Here is a 26,461-nt window from a genome sequence, read left to right as displayed (position 1 = left end):
AAGGCCGCCCCCAGTGAGGTGCCTTCTACAAGGCCACACCGCCTAACCCTCACAAGCAGTTTCAGCAGCTGGGGACCAAGTATTCAAATGTGTGAGTCTATGGGGGCCATTCTTGTCCTAACCACCATAAATAGTAAGATTGGTTTCTGAATGTATGTATGTATGTATGTATGTATGTGTGTGTATGTGTGTATGTATCTATGTGTGTATGTGTGTGTGTGTATGTGTGTGTGTGTGTATGTATGTATGTGTGTATGCCTGTGAGTGCTGGTCTCCTTGGAAGCCAGAAGAGGATGTTAGGACCCTTGGTGCTGGAGTTCTAGGTGACTGTGGACTAGCTGATGTGAGTCCTGGGGAATGAGCTCAGATCATCTGGAAAAGCAGCAAGCACTCGTGACCTCTGGGCCATCTCTCCAGCCCACCATGCAGAAACCAGGGCACAGAGAGGTTAAGACACTCGCTAGAGTCACAGAGAGTCTAACAAGAGTCGCAACTGGAACCTGGGTGCCCTGGCTGCAGAACATGAGCTTTTATAACTTGGGAGACAACGCTTCCTGTGTTGGGAAGAGAGGGAGGCCACGGCTGTTTTCAGCTGATGGAATTACAGAATGATTAGGAAAGCAGAAAGGGAGCCCGCTAATAAGTGTCCTCGTAACATCTGTCTGAATGATTGACCCGTACACGTTTCCTTCCTTCCCCTGGGACCCTAGTGTGCTGTGAGGGACACAGTGGGCTTCTACAGCTATCTGGTAGGGGATGGGGACAGGTCAGTAGGGCTGCGGGGCAGCCTGGGAAGAGCTGGGGGGTTGTTCAGTGACACTGTGGACCCCTGATCAGCCTGCTCCAGCCACAGGGCTCCCTCTGTGTAGCTGGAAGCCCCACCCTAAACCCTTCAACCACCTACCTTCCACCACCTTCCCCCTGTGCTTCAGTGCAATGTGAGGACCCCTACCTGGGCCCCGTGATTTTATTCTGTAATACGAAGCAGTTCTAGGGGTTGGCGTTGTCCTGACTCAGATGCTGAAAGACTCCATGGTTGCTCATGGACATGGACTTGTGCAAAGGGAGGATGAGCATGGAAGTAAGGGTGCAGTTAGGGGGTAACCCACTCCGAGAGGTGACCAAGGCTTCCACGAGAGATGGATTCATAGCAGGTGTTTAGAGCTGACCGGATGGAGAATATATGGGTGGGATAGTGACAAGGGAGCCCAGAGGACAGAAAATACCCTAGATTTCTGGCTTAGGAAATCTGTGGGTGATGATGTCATTTGCTATGATGAGGGAAAAAGGGAAGAGTGGGCTGAGGGGGGATGCAGAGCTTCACGGTAGCCGTGCCAAATGGGAGATACTTGTCAAATATCTCTGTGCAAGGACAGCGACTTTATAAAATTGGATGGTGGCATGGCTTCTGCTCTTAGCCGTCTTGGATCATCCCTCATGGATTTTGTCCAAGTCCCACGGCAAGGATGCTGAATATCATGCACCCTGATCATCCCTTCCCTCCCCAGCCCCTCGCTGAGCACCCAACGGAGTTGAGACGGACACCCTCAGGCCCTTTGCACCTCCCTTCCCTCAGTGTGACACATCTGTCCCAGCTCTATACCAGGCACTCCTCCCTATTGTCGGGGCTCCGTTATCTGTCCCAGCAGAGTACAAGCAGGGACAATACCTCTGCATGAAAACCCAAGCTCTCTACTGATGCTTCTTCTCCACCGGGAAGGATGAGGGGTGAAGTGAGGAGCTGGGGGACCACCCTGGTTTCCAGCTCACAGATGTGCTTCCCTCCTGTCTCTCCAGGTTGTACCTTGAGTGATCTGATATTCGAGGAATAAGCAGGGTTAGAGGGGACTGTGTGAACCACTTAAGGAAATAAACAACTTCCCAACATCCGCAATTATTTTGGAAGCACCTGCTCTCGTATAATTAATGTGCCAATTAAAATGATTATTATAGCCGTTAAAGTATATCCCCCAAGAACTGCGGCTTCGCAATACTTGTTTACACTCATTGGAGTCATTCTACCACCTTGCAGGAGAATAATAGCAACAACAACAACAACAATGCAGCTTCAGCTGCTGAGTCTTCTCCTGAGCGGGCTTTCTGTTGACCCAGGCTCCCGCCTCCTTCCCGCTGGGGGTGGCTGCGGTCTCCGTGTGTGTTGTGCCTCCATGAGGAGTCAGCTCTGGGCAGTCATGCCCAGCATTTTCTAAAGGAGCATCCAGCTTGAAGGAATCTATGAGGACAGGAGGGGAGGGGCGCATGGCGACTGCCTCGCCACCCTGTGCTCGTCTCAGGCTAGATGAACCATGCCGCCTGTGTCTTCCTACAGGAGGAAAGCCATGTCTCCCCCACATCCTTGCTTGAAGTTGACAGCTTCTTCATGGGTCTGTGCCTCTGCAGACAGGTGGCTCTAGCCAAGCAATGATGACAACAGCCTGAAGCCTCTGGCCAGATCTGTACCTCCGCCCGTGTCCTCTTCTTGGCTGTAGGGTGAAAGCAAATGGCCCAGAAGCCTTGGGGACCTGTCTGTGCACAAAGGCGACCAGACAGGCCAGTGTTCAGATCTCCCTGGATCTTGCTGGATGTGAGACCTGGGGCCAGTTAGTTTGCTTCTCCAAGTCTCATTGTCCCAAGCTCTTGAATATTCATTCACAGGTGGCTAGTAAAACACCCAGCATCACCACGGGTGACCTATGCTATGGTGGTCGCATTAGTGGTGGCTATGAGGGAGTCAGGGTTTGAACCCTGTCTTGTCAACCTGCAGACTCCTCCTCCAGGAGGTTCAGCACTTCCTAGGACTCCAGCCACATGGTTGGGAGTCGGTCTTTGCTTCCCCTAGCAGTGGAGCTGGTCTCTGGGCCTCCCAGACTAAGATTCCGATCAGCCATTCTCCAGTTTATGGTCTGGGCAAGCTACTTCATCTTGCTCTTTCTTTGGGAGCTCCGGGAGGCCTCTGACACTCCAAACTTCTGTATCCATGGAAGAAAGAGCTCACGGTGGGGAAGATGGAGACACAGACTGGGATTGGGTACCGATGGGCAACGGCCCGAGATCTGTGGATGGCACTGGATTGGCTTAGGGTGATAAGCCTAAGCCACAGACAGAGATAAACTTTGTCAGGGCCACAGGTTATGAGTCCTCGTGACAAATTCCTTCCTGTCTCCTTTCCTCTCAGCTGCTAGGTATGGCTGACCTTAGCCCTGAATGTCCACTCAGAGGACACCCTCTCTGGATAGTTCTAGCCAAATAATCATGGTTCCCAGAGCATGCAGAAGCCCCTCTCCTGGGGGGGGGGGGGTCGGGAACCATCCAGACACCTGCTTTCTACAGAACACTGTAACCATTAGTTAAGCTGCCTAGCCTGCCTTCCCCACCACCATGACACTCTAAGCAGTGGAGCCTGAAAAAGTCCAGAGCCCCAGATCAGAACTATAGGGAGCAGCTCATTCAGTGTCCAGCTGGTTAGGAGCCTTCCCTTTGCTGTGCTGGCAGGTGGCCACTCTGACAGGTGCGCAGACACGTTCCAGTAGGGAACCCTCCCTTCCCAAGACACCCCATCTGTGGTTGGACAGCTCAAACTGTAATAAAATTTTCGCTTGATCAACTGAAAATTAGCTTTTACATTTCCCCCAGAACTTCCCTCCTCCCATTCTCCCTTCCTCCATCCCTCCCTCCTTTCTTCTTTCTTCCTGGCTCTGGAGGTGTGGAGACAGGGGGATCCCTATTGCTCACCAGTAGCTAGTCTAGCTGTACCACTGAATCCCTGCTCCCTGGCCAGGCGCATTGAGAGACTAATGTTGAGAGGGATTGAAGAAGACACCGGATACTGCTTCTTATCACCCTCCGCTCACCCATGGGCAGGTCTTCACTTCCCCATGTGCGAGAGAGAAAAGCTAGGATACTGGGCTGATCATCCTGCTGTGTGGCCTTGAGCCAATTGCCCCCCTTCTCTGAGCTCTCAATCAAAATACACTTTCCCTCCCAGCAGCAGGCAGGAGGCTGTAAAGCCTATGTTGAGTCATACCGCAGGCAGCTGAGGATCTACCTCAGACAAGGTCGAGGAAGAGGATGCAAGGAAGAATGAAGGATGAGAATCGGTCCCTGGGGTGACCCTGAAGCTTAGCCCTGAGGGAATGTCAGCATTTGCCAGATGGAAGGAGGAAAAAGCACCCACCGTGGCAGCAGATGCAATGCAGGGAGGTGGCGAGGTAAGTTGGCACAGCCAAGGATGAACCATATGATCATCCAGCGGTGTGCCCACTAGGAACCTCGCACGCAGCAAGGCTGGGTCCAGAAAGACCTGGCAACTGGGTCAGGTGATCTTGAACTTGACCCTGAAGGTGATGAAGAGCCTTTGTGGGACACGTGGGGCAGAGAGGGCAGCAGTGTACCGTCACGTTTGTGTGTGTTCTAGAAGAGCACACGGCAGTGGCTGTCGGGAAGGATATATCACACACCGCCAGTGGGGCTTTGCACCCAATGAGAAAGGATGGTGCTGGAGGAGCAGGGCCCGTGGAGGGAAGGAGCGGGAAGGAGCTGGATGGAGCTGGATGGAACCGGCTTTCGGAAACACTTCAGGTCTGCTGTGGTGTTTTATTTCTCTGGTGTGCTGGAGTGGAAGTTCGTCTTTAATCCTTCTCTGACAAGTTAAGTCAGCCCCTTGTCATTTAAACCCAGCAGGGCGTGAGCCGGGCAGAGACATTGAAAACCACACTTAGGGCTTAATCTAGCTTGGTTTTCCACCAGCTCAGAGGCCCCGCAGCAGCTCAGGCCAGGACTCCCACCTCCAAAGGAGAGCCACGCAAATTTAGTCACACAAACCTCATCTTGAGGGTGCCCTGGCTCTCCAGCCCGGGTCCTCTGAGACAAGAAGGCAAAGCAGGGGCTGCCGGCCAGGTGGAAAGGAAGCAGCAGACTCTACTATTCACCTGGGATTAACCTTGAGTTTTACAGGAAGAATCCTGAGGCGCAGAGAGGACGTGGTTGGCCCAAGGCCACACAGCAGGATACTCTGTGCCAGGTGTTGGCTCTTTTCTCGTAGATGCGGTGGGTAAAAATGAGGACACGTCCCAGACAAGCTCAGCGATCACCCTATTGGCCTTGGTTTCTCTAAACTGCAGTCTTCTCTCACCATCCAATAAGAAAGCCTGTTGTTGTGAAGTCCATGTGTGGGCCAATAGAACATCCTGATATTTGTGAGTCCATGCCAGCAGTTGGCTCTTCTTTTTGGCCGCTTGGGAGCCAAGAGCTCTTATCAGGCCCGAATGGGGAAGGGAAAAGATCTCGTTGTCGCTATCGGGAACTTGATCTTAATCCCCAGGAGCAGAAGGATTTTTTTTCCTGGTCAAAAAATTCCTCTCCTGGTGCCAGAAAGGCAGTGATGAACTGCCAACATCAAGCTGTCCTTTCTTTCTTTCTTATCTCCCTCCCCCGGCCCGGAGCAGCCATGTGCAAACCCAGGCTGATGGAGCCGGGGCTCTGGCAGTGGCTCTTCCCACCCGTGCTGATTATGGCACCCGCCCCTCCCTGTCTTGGTCCCTGGAAAACTCACGAAGCAGCCTAACAGATCCTACCTTGCTTATGTACATCCTGAGTTTAAACTTCACTGACCCACACCGCAGATTTCGTGTTCACTAACCACCCACCCAGTCACACGGTACTGGAGTTCCTGGGCTTTGTGTTGGGGGGAGGGGCATAATAGGGAACCTTTGAGGATCTAAAGTCTCTTGGTCTCACAAAATTGTACTACACACGCGAGGGAGATAACTTAGTGAGCACAGTGCTTGCTTACACACACATACACACACACACACACACACACACACACGGGGCACACCCGCATGGACACACCCACACATGGTGAGCACAGGGGCTCAGCTGGCATACTCTAATGAATGCCATTGCAGTGAGAGGAGGTTAACTGTTGCAGGATTGGGTTTCTGATGGAAGCATGCATTCTGCCACTTGCCCTCTTGGATGTAGAAATGATCTTGCTCCTGTTGCTGTTTGGAGGCAAAGAGAAAGGGCCCCTCCAGATGTGGCCCCATACATAGCCTTGCGCTTCCCAATCTCCAAAACCATGAGTCCAACAAACAGTTGTTTATCAGAAACCTTGGTTTCTCAATGACAAGGGTTCATCAGAATATGGTTCTAAAGACATAAAAGTGGAAGAGATGAGCCGGGCAACAAAAAAGACAAGGGATCTTATGATTGTATCACCTCTCAACATTGCTGCATTAGGGGTTAGGTATCAACTACATGAACCTTGGGGGCCTCAATTAGCACCCCTAGGCTTGCCTTGGCCCAGAACTTCTTCTGCAGCAACAACTCCATCACCATGTCTTGGAGGTACTTCAACTTAACGTGGCCGGCACAATTCTTGGCATTTTTTCCTCCTCCAACCTTCTCTCTGTCCTCCCTGTCTCAATAGACAGCAACTATGACTCTTACACAGTTGCCCAAACCCCATAGCCATGAGCCATATGGAAGCCCCCCACTCACCATCAGTGGCACAGGTCAGCAAGCTCCAACCCTACCACAAATCATAGGCAGAAGTTCAAGGTCAAACTCCTAGAATGGTCACAACCTCAAGGCGACACCCTAGTGGGTCCCATGCTTTCCCCTTGCCCATAATGCATAGAATGAACTTGCTTGTCCATCACCGTCGTGGTCTTCACCCAGCCCCAGTCACCTCTGATATGAGTGACCTCCAGAGTGACCTCTCTGCTGCTTCTCCTACTGCTCCATTCTATGTTCCACTAGTAGAGATTGATGATGCAAGCCAGCCGGCTTAAAATTTTCTGTGGTGGGCTGGTGAGATGGCCAAATGGGCAAAGGCTCTTGCTGTCAAGCCTGAAGACCTGAGTCCAATTCCCAGGATCCGCATGATGGAAGGGGAGGACCAACTCCCACAGGCTATCCTCTGACCTCCACACGACTGTCATAGCATGCATGTGCCTACACACACATACACAAGTACAAACATAAAAAATTAAAGCCTTGGGGCTGGAGAAATGGCTCAGTGGTTAAGAGCACTGACTGCTTTTCCAGAGGACCTGAGTTCAATTCTCAGCACCCACACGGCAGCTTACAACTGTCTGAAAATCCAGTTCCAGGGGATCTGACCCCTTCATACCAATGCACTTAAAATAAAGATAAATAAATCATAAAATTAAAAAAAAATAAAGCCTTTAGCGTTTCTTTGTGGTCAGAAACCACCTGGAGACCTAGCTCTCTAGGGCACAGGCTGGACGTGAACTGACCCTGACTTCCTTCCACAAGCTTGTTTCCTGTTCTCTGACAGCCCAGCACAGGCCCTCGACTTGTGTGCCTTACTTCCCTGGAATATTCTGCCCGCTTCCCTAGGCATAGGGACTTCCTTGCTCCCCTGGCAATCTCAGTTTCCTGGAGGGTCTATTCTTGATCACAAATTCCTGTCCACCCCACAGATGATTTTAATCATATACACCAGACTCTTTGATGCCTAGAATCCTTGCTGGTGTAACTTTTAAACTCGTCCCTCAGGGAGCTACATGAATGAGGAACTATGGTTCCACATCATGGTGCACCCTCAGTGCCTAGAACAATCCCGACTCCAGTGCCATATCCCACGGTGAGTGAATGTCGATTACACAAGCAGATTAGATCCCTCTTCCAAAACCACCAGAGTCATTTGTCAACTCAAGGGTACCACAGTCAGCTGGGGAACTGGTTACAAAAATATATAGCTGTCCTGGCTCCAGCATGGAGAGTCTCAGATCCACAGGCTGGCTTCAACTTGGGCAACTGCTTCCAGGAATGAGGACCTTTGAGCTCACAGCAGCAGCACCCAGGGACAAAAGGGGGTGTCATTGTGACTGTGTGGGATGAGCCCAGAGGTGGTGATCCTCCCTAAATCCCATCCATTCTTATTCTAAAATTACCTTATCTGGACTTCTTAGGTAACCAGAAAACATGGTGGAACAATGGCTACCATTTATAGAGTAGATTCCACGGTGAGTCTAGGATCAAGTATACCCATCTATGCCCAAGAGCACACGGGGTTTCTCAAACATGCACCTCCAAGTTTAAGTCCCAGGACTTACTGTAGACATTCAACTACTAGTCCTTCCTTTGTCTCTGTTGCCTTTCTGGCCTCCAAGCTCTGTGCTTTCCCTCTCTGTCTGTAAGTGGAGGAGAATGCAGGGCCCAGTGATATCATTTGTATCTCAGAACAAACACACCCCAGCCGCCAGCATCCACAGCATCCACGGGTGAGAAGGTGAGATGAGAGGATGCAGAAAGGGGCCAGAGAGATGGAGAGGCGGCTCAGCAGTTAAAAGCTCTTGCTGCTCTTGCAGGGGGATGGGTTTCATTTCTAGTACTACCTGTAACTCCGGTTCTGAAGCATGTGATGCCCTCTGGCCTCCTTGGGTACCTGCAGATATGTGGTTTACATAAACTCACAGAGATGAGCATACATACACATAGCAAATAAATAAATAAATCCTTAAAGAGAAAAGGCTGCAGAAAGCAGAGCCACGTGTCCATCTCCTTCCCCCTCCATCTCCTTCTGTGGCATTCTTTCCATGGCCTCGTAACCTGTGTTCAGAGCAGATCTTGGGAATAAATAGTGCAGGAAGAAGGCAAAACAAAGATGCGGTGATAAAAACTGCCATGAAAGGTTAAATTCCCATGATTCCCTGTGGTTGCTTAATGGATTTCTATGATATAAACAGACCTTTGGCTTTGCCTGCTGGGCAGGCGACCCCCAACTAAATGAGTTTAGACAGGATATCCTAATAAGAAATGTGCCTGGTTCCCACATTCCACCAGGAGTCTGCAGAGACCTGCACGTCTCCAGACAGACAGGTGCTAGTGTCTGTGGACACGTGTGTTGTGCGCTCTAGGCAGGAGACTACACGGATGGTCTGTGAATGTGTGTGTGTGTGTGTGTGTGAGTGTGTGTGTGTGTGTGAGAGAGAGAGAGATACAGACAGATAGACAGATAAACAGAGACAAAGACACACACACATACACACACAGAGAGAGCATGCAAACATACACATGCACACACACAGAGCATGTGCACATACACATGCTCAGAGAGAGAGAGAGAGAGAGGGAGAGAGAGAAAGAGAGAGCATGCACACATACATGTGCACACACATACATTGCACATACATGTGCATATTCGTGTGCATAAATGTGGGCACGTGCCTATAGAGTCAAGCTCAAGTGTTGACCTTGGCCTTTCACCTTGTTTGAGATGGAGTCTTTTGTGACTTTCTTCTGCCTCTCCTGGGCTAACTGACCCTCAAGCATCAGGAGATCCCCTTGTTTCTGTCTACCATCTCCCCATAGGAGCTCTGGAATTACAGAAGCTCATGCTACCACACCTGGCTTAACTGGGTTCTGGGGATTTGAACTTAGGTCTTCACACTTGCATTGCAAACTCTTTTGCCCACAGGTCAACTCTCCAAAGTTCAGCCTCTGTTAATTTATCAAGGTGACTTTGCAGTAGCTGCCCAGAATCATGGAAACAAGATACAACTTTTATGCCCGAGGTGGTCAGAGGAGGGTGTATCTAGAATTTTCTGGAGAAGTTGGGGGATGTAATAGGATCTGAAACCCAATATTTTGAATATCCTTGGTTTCCTTTCCTGAAAAACAGAACTCACAGTATTATTTGCCTCGCAGTGACAACATGAAATTGAAGTGTAAAGCCCTTGACCCTGTGCCCAGCTCCCAGGAGTGGCTCAATGTCACCCACTTAGGTTAGCACTGATCCTATTTTTAAACATGACCCCAGGGGACAGGAAGGACAAAATGAACTTTATTGTGTAATACTCATCAAGAATAAGTTCTTTCTTGGGCCCTAAGGTGGGAGGACTCTTAGATGGCCAGCTCCTACTGACCGTGTATGGAACTGCACCTTCACACGGTTAGCTGCTGAAGGTTGCTGGGAGAATAGGAAGAACTATGTCCAGGGCTTGCAGATGATACTGGGAAACTCCAGTCTAGGAGAAGAACCCATACAACAGTGGAAAAGTCCCAGGGAGATGAGAAGGATGCAAGCCTTCCTTAGGTCACAGGACAGACACCGCACTACCGGAGACCCCGAGTCTGACCGTTTTCTTGACCTCTCTCTGTTTTCAGATGTATTTGAAGAGGGATAACCAGTTCCTTCCTCCCACCCTCCCTCACCACAAACACACATGCTATAATGATGATATGTCACAAGATCAATACAACTCACTTTGCTGGAACTCACTGTGGCGTGAGTTTGCCAGGAAGTGAAGAGGCTCCGTGAAGAGCCAGCGCCATGCCTTTGACAGGCAAGCACAGTATATTCTAGAGACTCCAGTGGGGAGGAGATCTGAATGTCAGAGGCATTCTGGGTTCCAACAGACCCGCACAGAGACAGGAATGTTCTATTTTTGTTCCGTTGCAATCTGATGCCACCGGCTCTGTGTGGCAAGTGCTGGAAATGGCTCGTCTGGATGAATGGGGGGAAGCATTTTGCTTTTTAGTTTAAATCAGAACAGCCATGTGTGACCAGTGTCAGCCACATGGATGATGCAGGTTGGCATGGGGGAGGGATTGGGGGACGTTCTGACCACTTGTACTCTCCTAAGACAATCTGGTAGTTTTGGCATTTTCACCAAGCTAGCCTGAGTTCCATCCCTATTAGCGAGACCTCAGGCAAGGTATCCAAGTTCCAGCTACTTCTCCATCACTTTTCTTCCTTCTAGGCATCCCAGATGTCTAGCCAGAGGTCAGAAAGTATTATTGACTCCCCAGTCTCCCCCAAAGAATCAATCTAATCTATTCTCTATGCTTTGAAAAGTCTCTCTCTCTCTCTCTCTCTCTCTCTCTCTCTCTCTCTCTCTCTCTCTCTGTGTGTGTGTGTGTGTGTGTGTGTGTGTGTGTATGAGCGCACATGCTCACACTCATGTGCATGTGTCTGTGCGGTGCTGGGTATTGAACCCAGAACCTTGCACATGTTAGGCAAGTGCTCTACCACTGAGCTACTCACTCAGGCTTCTGTGCCTTGGGGAAACTAATGATCTATTGCACAGACGCTTTTCTAGAGCCCAGCAGAGCTGCGAGACTTAACATATTCACTGGACTGCTCAGTGCCCATTGGGGTGAGCGAGCCCGGCAGTGATGGCTCATCACAATGCCCCTGCTTTTCCCTCCTGAAGGGTTTGGAAGCCTGGGCCTGGCTGGGCCTGTGGGATCTATTCATAGCTTTCTAAGCCAGGCTCTGTAAACTCATTCAGGAGTTGGGGGAGGCAGGAGGAGGGAAGTCACAGGGGCCTGGAAGCAAAAGGCACTGGGCAGTTTGCTGTTTGTAGCCAGGCTTCTGGAGTGGGGGAAGGATGGAGGCAGGCTAAGGGGGCTGGTCCGGTGTGTGGAGGGGTGTTCATCGGAGAAGGAGGCTGGGACTTTCCTTGCTGCCTCTCCCATGCCCCCTGGAAACCCTGCCCAGCCCCAGGTCCTGGAGCCTCCACTTAGGTAGGTCAGTTCTTATCTCTCTCTCTCTTCAGCTGTCTCTGTGAGAAAAGAGGAAGGCCAGAACAGCAGCAGTCAAAGGGGAGAAAAAGCTGGCAGCATGGAGCATCTTTCCTGGAATTTCCTTCTGCCCCAGCCTCAATCCTCCCCATCAGCGGCAGAGCATGTGGGCTCTTCTGGTCCCCAGGAGAGCAACCAGACAGCTGAGCCACCACCCTGTCCAGCTCCAGAATTAAAAAGGCCCCTGGCATTTGGCTCCAGTGGGTAATTTGCATACGATTTGCATACATCTGCATCCTCCCATGCCAGAAGACTTCAGTCAAAGGATGTGAAATGAAATAAGATAAATTAGTACACTCTACTGTAGCCCCATACATAGGGCCTGACACCCACCGGAAATATAACCAATTCTTTAAGTAGTCAAGGCAGGGATTAGGTTGGGCTGGGCAGAAGTTAGGTGGAAGCCTCTGTCCAGACTGGAGACTCAAGTTATACTGTGCCTCAAGCTTACAGAGTCACAGGGACACTCTGTGCACGGGCCTAGTCAGGCCTGGTGTTGTCTCTCCTCTGGAAGTTGTCTCTGCTGGAAGACTATACTCTCCTCTAGCATGTTGACTGCTGGGGGGTGGAGGGGGGAGCATAGAAGGCTATGGGGCCCCTTGACTCTTCCAAGCCCCAACTCTACCCCACCTACCAGGGACCATTCCTACCAGTCCATAATGCCTTTCTTCTCTCCTCCCTGATTCTACCCCAGGTAAGGGAGGATGAGATGTGACCACAGTGACAGCTAGCAGCTGGGCTTATTCTCTCTCAGGTTCTCGATGTTGACCGTCTGTGACAGTCAAGCAGCCCCCATAGCCTGTGGCTCCACAGATGACAATACAACTCAAGGCTAGGCTCCTGCAGGTCTGGGCCGGTTGGTCTCCCTCTCCGAGGACTGGGGACCATGGATCCAAGATTGCAGCTCTCACTTGTAGGGCATGGGTGGAAGGCCTTGGAGCTGGTTCCAAGCAGAAGGGGCTATGATGCTGAGATGGGGACAGCCTTGGGTTCAGAAGAGCGTGGCCAGAGTCAACGAAACAACACTCATCAGCAAATGATGAACTAAAGACATTCAAAAATTCAAGATGGATGGCAAGGAAGGCACTGAGGAAGACATGTGAATGATGGAGGGAGGTGGTGGAGGGCGGCCTGGGTGGGACACTGAGGTACCCAGGACTTCTTCCTCTCACCCCTCACCCCAAGATTCCAAGCTCTGTGGGTGAATGCCAGGCAGAGTAGCCAAGGATGCTCCTGAACTTCTGATCCTCCTGCCTCCACCTCACAGTGGTGGGACTACAGGTATGCATTGCACCAGGTTTTACACAGCGTTGTGATTCTAAACCAAGGCTCCCTAAGAGCCAGGCAAGCACACACCCACCCTTTACAGAATGCTTTCTATCAGGTATCTTTAACTCTGAGGCGGGAGTCCACTTCACCCACATTCTATTTCCACATGGCCCACGAACAAAGCATGGTTTTTACTTTTTTTTTAACTGTTCGATATAGGGGAAGAAGGTATTTTTGGGACACAGGAAAAATTATACAAAATTCAACTTGCTGGCTTCCATGCACAGCAGGTTTGGGGACGTGGTGTGCCCTCTCGTTCCCACATTGTCCCCAAACAGTGTGGAGGAGCCGCGACTCACACTCTATGGTTGGCAGAAAGGAACACGTTTACAGTCTTGGCCTTAACTGGGAAATGATGCCCAGGCTTAGATCCCAGGAGAGGAATCGTCGGGGCATCCCTGGTTATGTTCTCACAGTCCAGCCTCCAAGCCTGCCACCCTTCTCAGGAGCCCAGCTCCTGCTCTTTTAGGAGCTACCAGGCTGGGATACCCCATTCAGACCCACAGAGATTCATTCCACCAAGACCCAAAGCTGTTCTTCCCACGGTCACCATTGGCACCTGGGTGAAGTGATATTTCATTTATATTTTAATAAATAAAGCTTACCTGAAGGTCAGAGAGTAAAACAGCCCCACTAGTCAGCCTTACAGATCAGGCAGTGGTGGCACACACCTTTAATCCCAGTAGCTACACTAGCTTGCCGTAGACACCGGGAGGTGGTAGTGCCCGCCTTTAATCCCAGCCCTGGAGAGGATTATAAACCAGGAGAAGACAGCTCTCAGACACAGTCTCATTCTGAAAATCCCTGGAGGCAGGATCAACATTTCAGACTGAGGCAGAGGTAAGAGTCAATGGCTGGCTGTTCTGCTTTTCTGTTGAATCCCAACATCTGCCTCTGGGTTTTTATTAATTGTGCTACATCTGGGCACCTGGGTGATTCCTGTACATCTTGAGCTACTTCCCTCCTCAGGCCTAGGTAGCTGGTGCCAGGCGCCAGGCTGGGTCTCATGCAGTAAGCTGAAGTGGCAGAAAATATCTGACATGCACCATGCTTTTTGGTTGTTTAAGACAGACTCTCACTATGTAGCTCAGGCTTGCCCTAAAACCAGCAAAGCTCCTGCTCAGCCTCCTGAGCTGTCTGTGCATCACCCCACTCGACTGAAAGGCATCTCGAAAGACAGGAAGCCTTCCTGTCCTCTCTCGCACTCTGAGAACATGGCCAAAGCACCCTGCTTAGGAGCACACGAGTCTTGTCCCCAGCCGCACACAGTCCCTGGGGCTTGCACTTCTCAGTAACTTCTCTGGGGCACTGACAGAGCCCCGGGCTTACCAAAAACACAGAGAAAACCAAAGAAAGAAAGAGAGCCAAGGGAAGCTTAGGGATGGCCAGAACTGAGGATACAACCTTGCCTGTGAACTCCGTCACAGTCCTAGTTCACAGAGACAGCCATAGGGAACGACCACTTACCCGGTACCACACGATCTCGCGCATGCGGCCGTCTGTCTTGAAGTTGCACTTCAGGGTCACTGCATCCCCAGCCACCACAGGAGGAAGGGGCTCAATGTTCACTGTCAGGTAGCCTGCAGAGGGAGGGGGAGAGGGGGTGAGACAGGCAAGCATAATGGGGAACTTAGCAACTCAGGACCACTGCCTACACCGAGCTACACCCCCAAGTTCCAAAGGGTGTGGTAGGCAGACCACTCCCTCCTGGCAACCCTTAGCAACTCCCTGTCAGCGACCAAACACATCCAGTCCTTCCAGCCTGAACTGACTTTAGATGCTTGCAGTAAAGGCAGCCTATGCTGGGATGAACTTTGAAGGGAATACCCTACATTCCATCTATGCGTATGCATGACTGGCCATGCATATGATTAGAATCATAGGCATTATAGGAAAGGACATTCATGTGAATAAAGGTGCCATAGTCCAAGCCTATAAATCAAAGCAGAAAACTACCCTCACCCCACCCCAACACTCAGCTCCCTCCTTTTCCTGAACCCTCAGAAGGAGAAGGGGTGGGCCTCCTTCCTCGGGAATGACTCACTCAGAGCCCTGATCTCTTGACCTGCACTTTCACGGTACTGCTGAATAAAGTCCCTTCCTATTTTGGTATTTATATGTAATTCTTCAGTTCTTTGAGTAAGACACCGAGAACCTAACAATACGTAGTTGGGATGGTGACCGCTATCCTGTAACAGGAAAGTGAGGAGAGCCGCTGAACGGAGGGCTGGGCCTCCCATGCAGAGGTCACCACTCAGTCTTCACCTACAGGAAGGGGGACAGAGTTGATCTCATGATCACTCCCTCTCGCTGGCATGTCCTTTCTGTCACTTCCTTGGCTCCCATAGATCCCTCTTACTGAAGAATTTTCTCCACACGTCAGCCTTCTGTACACAAGACCCACAGCGGGCCAGCCAGGTGGTTAAGAGGTAAAAGCACCCACTGGGCAAGCTTGACAGCCTGAGTCCAATCCCCAGAACCCACAACTGAAAAAGAGAACAGACTCCTGAAAGCTGTTCTCTGACCTCCATATACACCATAGCACACACGTATGTACACAAACCACACACACAACACACACACATACAAACTATACACACACATACATACATACACACACAGGTTGACACGAAAACCACAACTCTGATTTCAAATGGGATAAGAGATAACTTATCTGAAGTCAAATATGGTTGACCACGGCCTATGAACACAGATTTAGGTTACCCTAAATTTCATGGTCCAACAGAAGCAGTTTCATGAAGTTTTAATAGTAACAGAATAAAGGAGAGTCATGAGCCAAGGCACTTTCCAGATACCCTGGTGGAGACATCAGAGGGACTTACAGCAGAGGGGGCCTCTGTCGGGGGCAGATGCCCTCTGGCAGTCATCTGAGCTCTTTGGTTGGGGGAAGCTCGTGGGTTGCTAAGTTAATGCATTTTCCAAAGGTTCCACTTGATATTTGGTCAGACACAGAAGCGGGAAAGGGCAGGGGATAAGTGGGGGCTAGACACCCCCAGGGGAGCTGAAATCAGGCTTTGGACCTGCGACATCCCCACCTCTCCACCTGTGGAAGGTTTCATTTCTTTCTAGATCCTTTGTTTAGACAAATAAGAAATAAATGTTTGAGACCCTCTAAGACCAAAGGAAAAGGCTGGGGTCCAACAAGCTGGGAGCAGTGACACACCAGGCTGACGATTGCCCGTGGCTCCAGTTACTGTGACTAAATACCTGGTGGAAGCAACAAGAGGGAGGAAAGGTTCGCTTTTTGGCTCCTGGACTGAGAGGGTGCAGTCCCTCAAGAGCAGGGTGGCGGGGGGGGGGGGGAGAGGGGGGAGGAGCTGAGATCTACTGAGGTGACAGGTTACAGCTGTCCCTTGTCACATGACACTGACCAGGAAGCAGAGGGCTCCAGCTGGAAGTGGGACGGGACTGTAACCTTGAAGGTTTCCCCTTCCAGTCACCCACTTCCTCCACTCAGGCCCTGTCTCGTGAAGATCCCACAAACACCCCCGAAACAGCACCACCCAGTACCGACCAAGGGTCAAACATGAGCCTGCATGAGATAATGGGTTTCTAGGGCCTGCAGACGAGGGACCACACACCCCAGTGTCTCCAAACCACTCTGTCAGGGAGGCCCCTTCTGAGACCCCACACAGGTCCCTGAGGCACAATGGGATCTGGTCCACCCACCCCTGTTCTGGCTTCAGAGTCTCTTACTCCAAGGAATAGGCCCTGAGACACCACCCCTGGCCTCTTTAACACCCAGCAATTGTACCCCATCTGCCTAGACACTTAAGGGAGGGCAGGTCTCGTGCTTGGTCTTGGGGGAGCCCACTACAAGCTGACTGGTTGAGGAGGAGTTTTGGATATCTGTATGTGCTTCAGTAGCCACATCTTGGGGGTACTGTTGCCTCCACACACCCCCACAGTCCTCTGTGAGATCTCCAGCACATGCCTCTGCCTCCCCACCTCCAACTCAGAGGGCCGCGTGCCCACTGAAACTTGGTGGGGACTTCATTCTGGGGCTGACCACTCAGGCTCGTTTGATGGGCTTCCCACTGCTGATGTCTGCCTATTGATTGACTAGATCAATCCAGTCCAATCGCCTTAATGAGAAAAGCAGCCAGGATGGGCTGGGATTTCAATTGTGCAGGCGACCTGAGCGGATCGAGCCCCAGGGGCCTGACCCTTGCATGTAGCTTAATGGTTCCAACACTCGGAGAGGCAAAAACAAGAGCAGACCTCAGGGATCAATGTGGAAGTGGGAATCAAATCGGACCTGCATGGCTACAACTCCAGAGCGAGGATTGAAGGCAGGGGCTCACTCTGGGACCCTCGCTAATGTAAGCTGCAGTCAGGTTCATGGAGAGCCTCTGAGGCCATGGGGTCCAAGAAAGTAGCCACCATACCATTTTGCAAGGCCGATCTTTGAGTTGTCTTACAACACAGTTGTTCCCGTGCGGCCCGAGTCTGAGAAACAGGGTAATATAGATGGCCCATGTATTCTGAAACATACAGAGAAGAAAAAGAAACACCACATGTCCTCGCCACTCGGAATCATACAGCGGTGGGGTCGGGGAGGCTCTGAGAGGGACAGGGAGGCTGGGCACTGCGTATGTAATCCAGGTCCCGAACTGCAGCCAACAAGGAGGCCTCCTTCAGTCGAAAGGACTACAAGCCACTGGGGTGCTCCCGGGCAAACCAAACCTGTATGACATGGTAAATATGGCATGTACCAGGCACTGGCTAAACATGTCACACACACCCAGCATGGCAATTCTCAAGAAGAGTACCCTTTCCAACGCCTTACAGAAGAACAGAGAGGTATTGCCCATGGAGGGCTGAGCCAGCCCCTTGGAGTCAGTATGGTCGCACCTAGATACCAAGGTCTTAGCACGGAGATTAATTACCCTGGAGGGACAAGCAAGGGGATGGGGATGGGGCTGCCTCTAGATCAGACAGGCAGGCAGCAGGTGTTTTTGCAGCAGTGCGTTTTTAAGGAGCAAAGAGGGGAAGTCTGAGTTAGAATGAGTTGGTAAGTCCTGATTGGACAGGCTAGCCAGTGTGGCCAAATAATGAATTTTGGTTGCTGGACCTTAGTGTTTTGATAGTTGGACCCTGGTGATCAATCTCAGGAATGAGTCAGTGGTCAAATAAGGGAATAGACCTTAAGGGCTAGTTTTAGGAATGCAAGCTAACAATTTAATAAGGGAAGGGGCCAAACCAGTGGACACCATATTTGCCATGCTCAGCCCTGCTAGAGAGCCCTTCGGTCCTAGTTAGGGTTTCTATTGCTGTGATGGAACACCATGACCAAAAGAAGAAAGGCTTTATTTGACTTCCACTTCCAGATCACAGTCCATCATTGGAGGAAATCAGGACAGGAACTCAAGCAGGGCAGGAACCTGGAGGCAGGAGCTGATGCAGACAGAGGCCGTGGAACGGAACTGCTTATTGGCTTGCTCACATGGTGTGCTCAGCCTGCTTTCTTATAGAACCCATAATCACTAGCCCAGGGATGTGACCATCCACAATGGACTTGGTCCTCCCCCGCTAATTAAGTCACTAATTAAGAAAATGCCCTGCAGCCAAATCTTATGGAGACATTTTCTCAATCGAGGTTCCCTTCTTTCAAATGACTAGCTTGTGCTGACATAAAACTTGCCAGCACATATGTCAGCTGCCAGGATCACACAGTACAGCTGGGGTTCACACTCAGTTCCTTTCCACTCAAAGGCACATCCACCCCATGATGTCACAGACTCTCCAGGGACAGCAGAGGTGAAAGAATGTGCGAGCAAACTCAAGTGACCCCGCAGCCTGTATTTTTCTTTGTCTGGAATTCCAGGGAGTAGGGGTGCGGCCAAAGAAATCACAGAGCAGTCCAGTTACTGATCCCACCAGGCATGGCTTGATCACCCAGCCCCTTTTCTCAGTTTTCCCCCTTTTGAAGTATAGACAGGTGATGAGGGATTCCTCTCTGTATGCTGTGCATGCCATTGGTTAATAAAGAAGCTGCTTTGGTCCTATTGCAGCGCAGAATAGGGCAAGGCAGGAATTCCAAGCAGATAGGGGAAGAGAGAGTAGGCAGAGTTGAGGAGATGCCATGTTGCCAACGCAGGAGACAGATGCTGGATGGAACCTTACACAACCATGTGGTGATACACAAATTAATAGAAATGGGTTAATTTAAGACGTAAGAGCTAGCTAGGAAGACGTTGGAGTCATAGGCCAAGCAGTGTTGCAATTAATATAGTTTCAGTGTGATTATTTTGCATCTTGGCAACCGGAAACGAACAAGCAGCCTACGCCTACACACAGAAGCTGAGCACCACCAGGCCAGGTAGGCAATGGGCTCACAACCAGAGGTGGGAGGAAAGGCCCGTGTCTTGCATGAGTGAGTGGATATAGAGCATGGGCAGTTGGTCAGGGAGGACCACTATTTGCTGCTGAGACAGGAGAAAGGTTGTGGGTGGGGGTGGAATGAGCGTGGTTGCAGATCTGGAGATGGAGTTGAAGTGTGAGCAACACCAGCAAATGATGTCAGAAGTCACGGGGATCCCTGGGTATGACAGAGACCAGCCTCCTGCATGGGTGGGTGCAGCAAACGACTGTGACAGGGGAGGTGCTGTATTAGATGGACACACTGGTACGTGGGTCTCATGGACGACTGGGAGTCTCTAGAGATGGAGCTCTGACTTCCACTTCAGGCAGCCAATTTCTGCAGCCAGCGACTTCTGAGAAACGATTGGGCAAGTAAATAATGACACCTGTCTCTCCTCGGTGGGATGGCTATGGGGTTTGGGACAGTTGGAAATGATTGTTAACTTGACCGAATCTGGAGCCACCTTGGAGATGGGTTTCTGGTGCTAACTAAAGTGGGAAGATCCACCCACTGTGGGTGGTGCCATTCCCTAGGCAGGGGATTCTGGGCTGTAGAAGAGTAGAAAAATCTAGCTAAGTGCTAGCGTGCATGCATCCCTTGCTTTCTTCTGACCAGAGATCAACGTGACCAGCTGCTACAAGCTCCTGCTGCCTTGACCTCCCCACTGTGACCAGCGGCTATGAGCTCCTACTGCCTCGACCTCCCCACTGAGATGGACAGGGAGCTGGGCTAAGTAAAACCCTTTTTGCCTTAAGATCTTTTTCTCATACACAGCAGCAGGATGAGAAACTGAGACAGGCTGGCCTGCTGACAGCAGCATCTCCCTCCGTCACGGGGCTGATGTTCTAGCAGACAAAGCCATCATTGATTATCAATGGAAAGCCATCAGAAAGTGATATGTGTGGGGAGGAAGGATCTATCAGGGCAATGCCAAGGAGAGGAATGGGGGAGAGCCCTTCAGAACAGGACTTCCCAGCAAGCTTCTCTCGAGAAGGCTGAAATAATGGAACATGTGAGCTAAGTAGGCATCTAGGGGAGAGCATGTGAGACAGGATAGAAGCACAACAGAGGCGTGTGGGTGGGCTCCAGGCTTGACCCATGGTAGGAAATCCTAGCAAACAGCTCACACACTGAATCAAGTCTCCAGCAGAGCTTCAGTGGAACTAGGGTAGAATAGAGTAGACTATGGCGAGTGAGAGGCAGACGGTAAGGGACATGCATAACACAAATCTAATTGGTATTAATAATAAAAGCCCAGAGCCAGATATAGGGGTTAATGCTGAAGATCAGAGAAGCAGAGCGGCCAGCAACTAGAGAGTTCTTTTACCTCTACCAGTGCTCAGACCAAAGGGGCGATCCTGTCTTCAGATTGCACTGTGCTCTTGTCTCCTCCTCCTTATATTGCTCTCTCTGCCCAGCCATATCACTCCTGTATGCACCTCCCTAGTGCTGGAATTAAAAGTGTGGGATCCCAAGTGCTGGGATCACCTTTGTGTGAGCTCTGTTTCTTTTTTAGACAGATTCAATCTTGTGTAGCCCAGGGTGGTCTTGAACTAACAAAGATCCCTCTGCCTCTGTCTATCAAATCCTGGAGTTAAAGATGTGTGCCACTACTCCCTGGCCTCTCGTGGCTTAGCTATGCACTCTGATCTTCAGGCAAACTTTATTTGTTAAAACACAAACAAAACATCACTACAGACATGTCCTCTTCTGGTGCGGTACCATCAGGGCCAGTGGCTTCTCAGTGCTTCTCCCAGGCTCTTGGCGGCTGCGCCCCCTCAAGTTCAGGAACAATGGGTGCTGAGGGTGCTGGACGCCACACTCTAAGGAAGGTAGACCTCTTGTGCAGAACTCTTTGGAATTTGCCCAGCATCTTGGTTCTCCTGTTCCTATTAGCTGGGGCAGCAGTATGAATGCTGTAGGTAGCCACAACAAAAGCATGCTAGAGTGTGACTGTCCACCTGCCTCTCTTTATGGTCATCCCCAGGGCACAGAAACAGGATGATAATGAGGGCTGATTTTCCAGTTTTCATAGCTGCTCATGTCTCTGTCTGCACAGGCTGTGCTCTTCGGAACTGGGAAGCACTTTGTTCCACGATATGTGGATGACAATGGTGGGTGGAATTTGAACCCAGGTCTAACTGACTTTCTAAAGCCAATCTCTCCCCACTCCCAACCTTTGCCACCACCCAGAGCAGAGTCATGGGACTCAACCAGGTCCACCAAGACTACCCACCCCCAGTTTGCAGGTTCCTCGGTTGCTAGGGCATCATCGTTGGAAGCCGATTTCAGACCGGCACACAGCTAGTGCAGGGCCAGGCCAAGCATCATTTATTACCACTCCACAGTGGCTTGGCAGAGCATGGGACCTCTGTGGAACTGTTTCCTTCCGTGGGATACGGATAAGGGTCCACTGAGTTCAAAAGAGCAAAGACAGGTGTGGGCTTCACTCTCCCCAGTTACCACCCATGTAGGAAGTGAAACCAACCCTTTGGGCCTCTGACCTCTGGCCTCTTCTCTCTCTTGGTCAGTCCCAGGAAGGAAAGACATAGGCCAACATCTGGACAATAGTGTAAAAGAAGATGATGCAGTGGGGCTCAAATGGTCATTCATGCCTTGAGATCTGCATCTAGGTGCCTTGCTGAACCCCCATCTTGACCTGGGCAGGATGGGGTGGGGCAGAGGCAGCTGAGCAGGTGGGGTAGGGACAGAGGCTCATCCACCAGCCCAGGGCATTGAGAACAGAGAGGAGGGTGCAGGGATCTGTATCTGGTCCTAGCCTTGTTGCTGGACCAGCTCTGGGTACCTCAGGCGTGTGCCCACTGATTCCGAATTTCCTTATCTGTCAAACAAGGGATTTTTAAAGCCTTTCTGCTCTGCAGAATTCTTCCTCAGATGCCAGCTCAGCCTGATCTGGTTTGGATGCAGGGGCCTGGCTGGAGCACATAGCCACCTTCCTTCCCACACACCCCACATCACTGGTCTGACAAGTGTATCCACCAATTACTCAGACCCCAGTGGTAGATGGAATCTGTGATGGTGAGCATTAAACTCCCTGTCAATCAGCTCCGATGCCTGAGTCCTGCTAAGCCCAGCATCAGGTGGACTGGGAGCAGAGCTGGCTGCATCCTAACTAAATAGTTCTTTACTGAACACAACCATTGCTTTCCCCTGACAGTGACATAGGCAGAATAGGTGAAGATACATTTAGTGCCGGGTGGTAGTAGTGCACACCTTTATTGCCAGTACTTGGGGGAAAAGAGGCAGGTGTGTCTCTGTGAGTTCAAGGCCAGCCTGATCTACACAGGAACTATGGAGAGAAACCCTGTCATGAAAACCAAAACCAAAACCAAAAAAACAAACAAAACCCAAAAGATACACTCCCCCCATCTCAGTAGGAAATGACTGTAGCTTCCTTGGAAGCCTAGAAGCATTGTAGGGTCACTCTCTTGAGTGCCAGGCTCAAAGCTGTGATCAGACTTGGTTTAAACCTGACTCCACATGGGACCAGCCAGCAAGGGAGCCCAGAGAAGCAAGGCCAACTTTAGCTTGATCCTTGTCTGTCCTGGTTGGTGCAGGACCGAGGATAAGGGGCTTTGCACAAGAAACCTGAAGAGATTTTTGCAGACTGTTGAGTTGCTTTTCCCAGCTACAGCTTCACCTGGTCCATGAGTGAGTGACCTTGGGTAAATTACTACAAGCTCACTTTCTAGTTAAGCATGCTGGCTAATGCTTGCAATCCTGGCACACCAAGGTGGAGGGAAAAGGAGGATCCGAAGTTCAAGGTCATCTGTAGTACTTAGTGAGTTCAAGGTCAGCCTGGGTTAAACCAGGTCCCATCTCAAAAACACAAACTGACTATGGACTGTTTCTGTCTGCCATCACCCATACTTGGAGATCTCACAAGAACAAAATAAATTGTCTTTCTCTTTGACTGTTCCATAGTGAATGAGGACGAAGGTCCCAGGGGCCCCACAAGAAGTGCCTTGTCCCTTTTAAGTCAGGACTACTGGTGTCCTCAAGTGTCCTCCAAACTGCCTCTGTTCATGTCTTCTGGGCCAGGTCTGTGACAGCTGAGCACCCAGGGACTTCTCATGGCTGCAGACCAAGGACTCCTTTCCAAGGAGAAGACCAGCCCTGGATAGTGAGTGCCCGTCCAACAGCCTCTCCTCTTCAGGATGCTGCACAACATGGCCATAGGGGCAGCAGGAAGTGCAGGGCAGAGAAGAAGCTAGGGAACAGGCAGTGGGACTCACTTACAGCATCCCAGGAAAAACTTTCAGCATGACAGGCTGGGGTCAGGGAGCAGTGGTGACTGCTTGAGGGGTATGACAGGTCAGCAGACACAGGGTGACAGGTGATGCTACCTTGGGGTCCCTAATGCCACCCTGTATTCCCAGCAACCTTGATCTGGACCATAGTCCAGCTTCTCCAGGTAGCTCTTGCTACTGAGCTCCTGACTCCACACCCTATCTCATGCCCATGCCAGGAGCCTTTGCCCAGAGAGATGCAGTCATCCCTTGTGCCTACCCCTGGCAATAGAAGACACAGCATGACCTGACTCATGACTTGGATGCCTTCTACACCCTCAAAGGACAAGGTCCCAAGTGATGGGGTGCTTCCCCTGTTTCTCAAGCACCCACTTCTTCCTAGCACACTGCCTTTCTCTTATCCAGTGAGACAGCAAGGCCTGGATACTCTGTTTAAGACACACAGAATCCAACAGCCTCATCCCTCCATCGCCACCTCCCTGGATCTAGCACCACCACCCACTGACTACTGTAGCACACTCTCAATTGGTCCCCTGGCACCAACTCTGCACCCACCTACCACTCCAGCTTTAACCCCGTCACCCTCCACTTGTTCTGTGCCCCTTACTCACAAGAAGCACCGCTGATGTTTGAGCCCACTCAGCATGCTCCCACCTCAAGGTCTTTGCCCATGATGCATCCACCTGCCAGGGTCATGTGGCCTTCCACACACAGCCCCGTGCCTCAGTTTTCATCCACGCATGCACCTTCTCTTTAGAGAGGTCTTTCCATTAACATCATTGTGTATGGAATCTCATCCTGTCATTCTCTAATGCTTAACTCTTAACCTGTTTCTCCAAAACATACATCCCTGCCTGTCTCCATTTACTCATTCGTCATGTTAGCATCACCGCCCCATACCATGGGTATCTCCATCTCTTCTTCCCTATTCCTAACATCATCTCTCCTGATGTCTTCAAGCTCACTGGTCTCTCCTTGTCATCTCTATTCTCTCCATCTCCAGGATCTCTTATACTATATTTTTTTGAGGAAGGAAGTCTAGGATTTTTACTTGGGAGCTGGAAAGTTCTCTGAGCATTTAAGAGTACACATGGTTTTGTAAAGGATCTCAATTTCATTCCCAGCACCCATGCTAAACAGCTTACAACCATCTGAACTCCAGCTCCATGGGGTCTGATGTCCTTTTCTGGTCTCCAGAAACACTTGCACTCATGTGCATGTGCACAAATACACATGTGTGCATGTGCACATGAATGCGTGCACACACACACACCTAAACAAAAAAAATCTTTATAGTTTTTATTTGGTTCTTTATTTCTTTGCTTAGTGTTTTAAAAGAAAATGCTTGTTTTAAACTCCCAAATTGCTTGTCTCAGCATTTTTAAAAATTAGTACCCACAATCAGTGACTTTCTAATCACTATGACCAAATACTTGCCCAAAGCAAATTTAGGGGTGTTTCTTTAGGTTTACAATGTGAGGGTGTATCCCATCGTGGCAGGGAAGGCATGGGCACTGGAACTTCAGGCAGGTGGTTATAGTGTATCCACATTAGTGTATTAGCCCTCTTCTGATGCTGTGATACAATGTATCTACATTAGGATATTAGCCCTTTTCTGATGCTGTGATACAATGTATCCACAGTTAGTGTATTAATCCTTTTCTGATGCTGTGATACAGTGTATCCACATTAGTGTATTAGCCCTTTTCTGATGCTGTGATGAAACACCAAGACAACTTTTAGATGAATGAGTGTATTTGGATTTAGGGTCCAGAGGATAAGAGTTCATCATGGCCAGGAAGCATGGCAGCAAATGGCAGGCATGGTCCTGGAGCAGGACACTGAGAGCTCACATCTTGAACCACAAGCATAAAGCAGAGAGAACAAACTGGAATTGGCTTCAGCCTTAAACTCTCAAAAGCTATCCCAAGTGACATGCTTCCCTCAGCAAGGCCACACCTCCTAAATCTCTCCCAACAAGGCCACCGACTGGGGACCAAAGAAGCCTATGGGGGACACTCTTAAACCACTAAATTCAGGAAGCAGAAGGCAGGAAGTGGGGCTGAGCTATCAAAGTTCAATACTTGTCCTTAGAAATTTACTTCCCCCAGTCAGACTCCACCTCCCTTCCACAACCTTCCTAAACGGCACCACCAGCTGGCGCCAGTATCCTGTGGGGACACTCACATTCAACACACGAGTCTGTGGGATGCTCACATTCAATGCATGAGCCCGTGAGACACATTCAGTGCAAGAGCCCATGGGATACTCACATCCAACGTACGAGCCTGTGGGACACGCATCTAAACAGCAGCAGTCAGCTTCTGCTCATTGCTGCCACACAATCCCCTGGAGCCATTTCTAGACCAATGACTTTGGCCTTATGAGTGCCAGTCACCTAAACCATCACTCTTTGACTCCAAGCAAGTCAGCAAAGAAAGAAAAGCAGCCTGAACTGTCTGTTTCTCCACCTCAGGACAGGGACTGTGTCTGCCGGCAGATGAGGGCATCTTGGTGGGCAGGGACCCTCTCTGCTGTTCTGGGTGAATGAGTGCTGAATGATGCAGATGGTTCAGAGATGACCTATTCTTTGGGGAACCAGCATGGACTCTACTGTGACTCAAAGTAAGAGGACATGTGGACTGGGAGTTGTTGGGCCTCCACCTGCTGGATTTAAGGCTGGTGGGGCATGGACCATGGGAACCAGGGCCACATCAATTCCTGATGCCCCTCCCCCTGATGAGGTCTGGGATTTATCTCCACATGGCAGCAAGAGAACTCCATGTATTATCACTCATGAGGAAATGAGGTCACCCCTATCTCATGAAGATAAATATCATATTGCAGAGCCACCGACAGCCTCCCTGGGTTCCTGTGCTGCGTAATTACTGTCGTAATAAATATTATTACGGGGAACCAA

At 50.4% G+C, this 26,461-nt stretch overlaps 1 protein-coding gene across 1 annotated transcript in view; it reads right to left on the bottom strand.

The window, feature by feature from the left end:
• The window catches only part of Igsf21 (immunoglobin superfamily member 21), a 223,448-nt gene that overhangs the window by 115,969 nt on the left and 81,018 nt on the right, over positions 1-26,461 (bottom strand). Inside the window, exon 2 of the mRNA XM_085690366.2 lies at positions 14,353-14,465. Within this exon, the coding sequence (XP_085546492.1) occupies positions 14,353-14,465 (113 nt within the window). The remainder of the gene's footprint in view (positions 1-14,352; positions 14,466-26,461) is intronic.

Source organism: Myodes glareolus, chromosome 6 (genome assembly GCF_982192425.1).
Source record: "Myodes glareolus chromosome 6, mMyoGla1.1, whole genome shotgun sequence".
NCBI classification, from domain to species: Eukaryota; Metazoa; Chordata; class Mammalia; order Rodentia; family Cricetidae; genus Myodes; species Myodes glareolus.
Note: the sequence above shows the minus strand (reverse complement) of the source record. Positions and strands in the feature narration are given on the sequence as shown.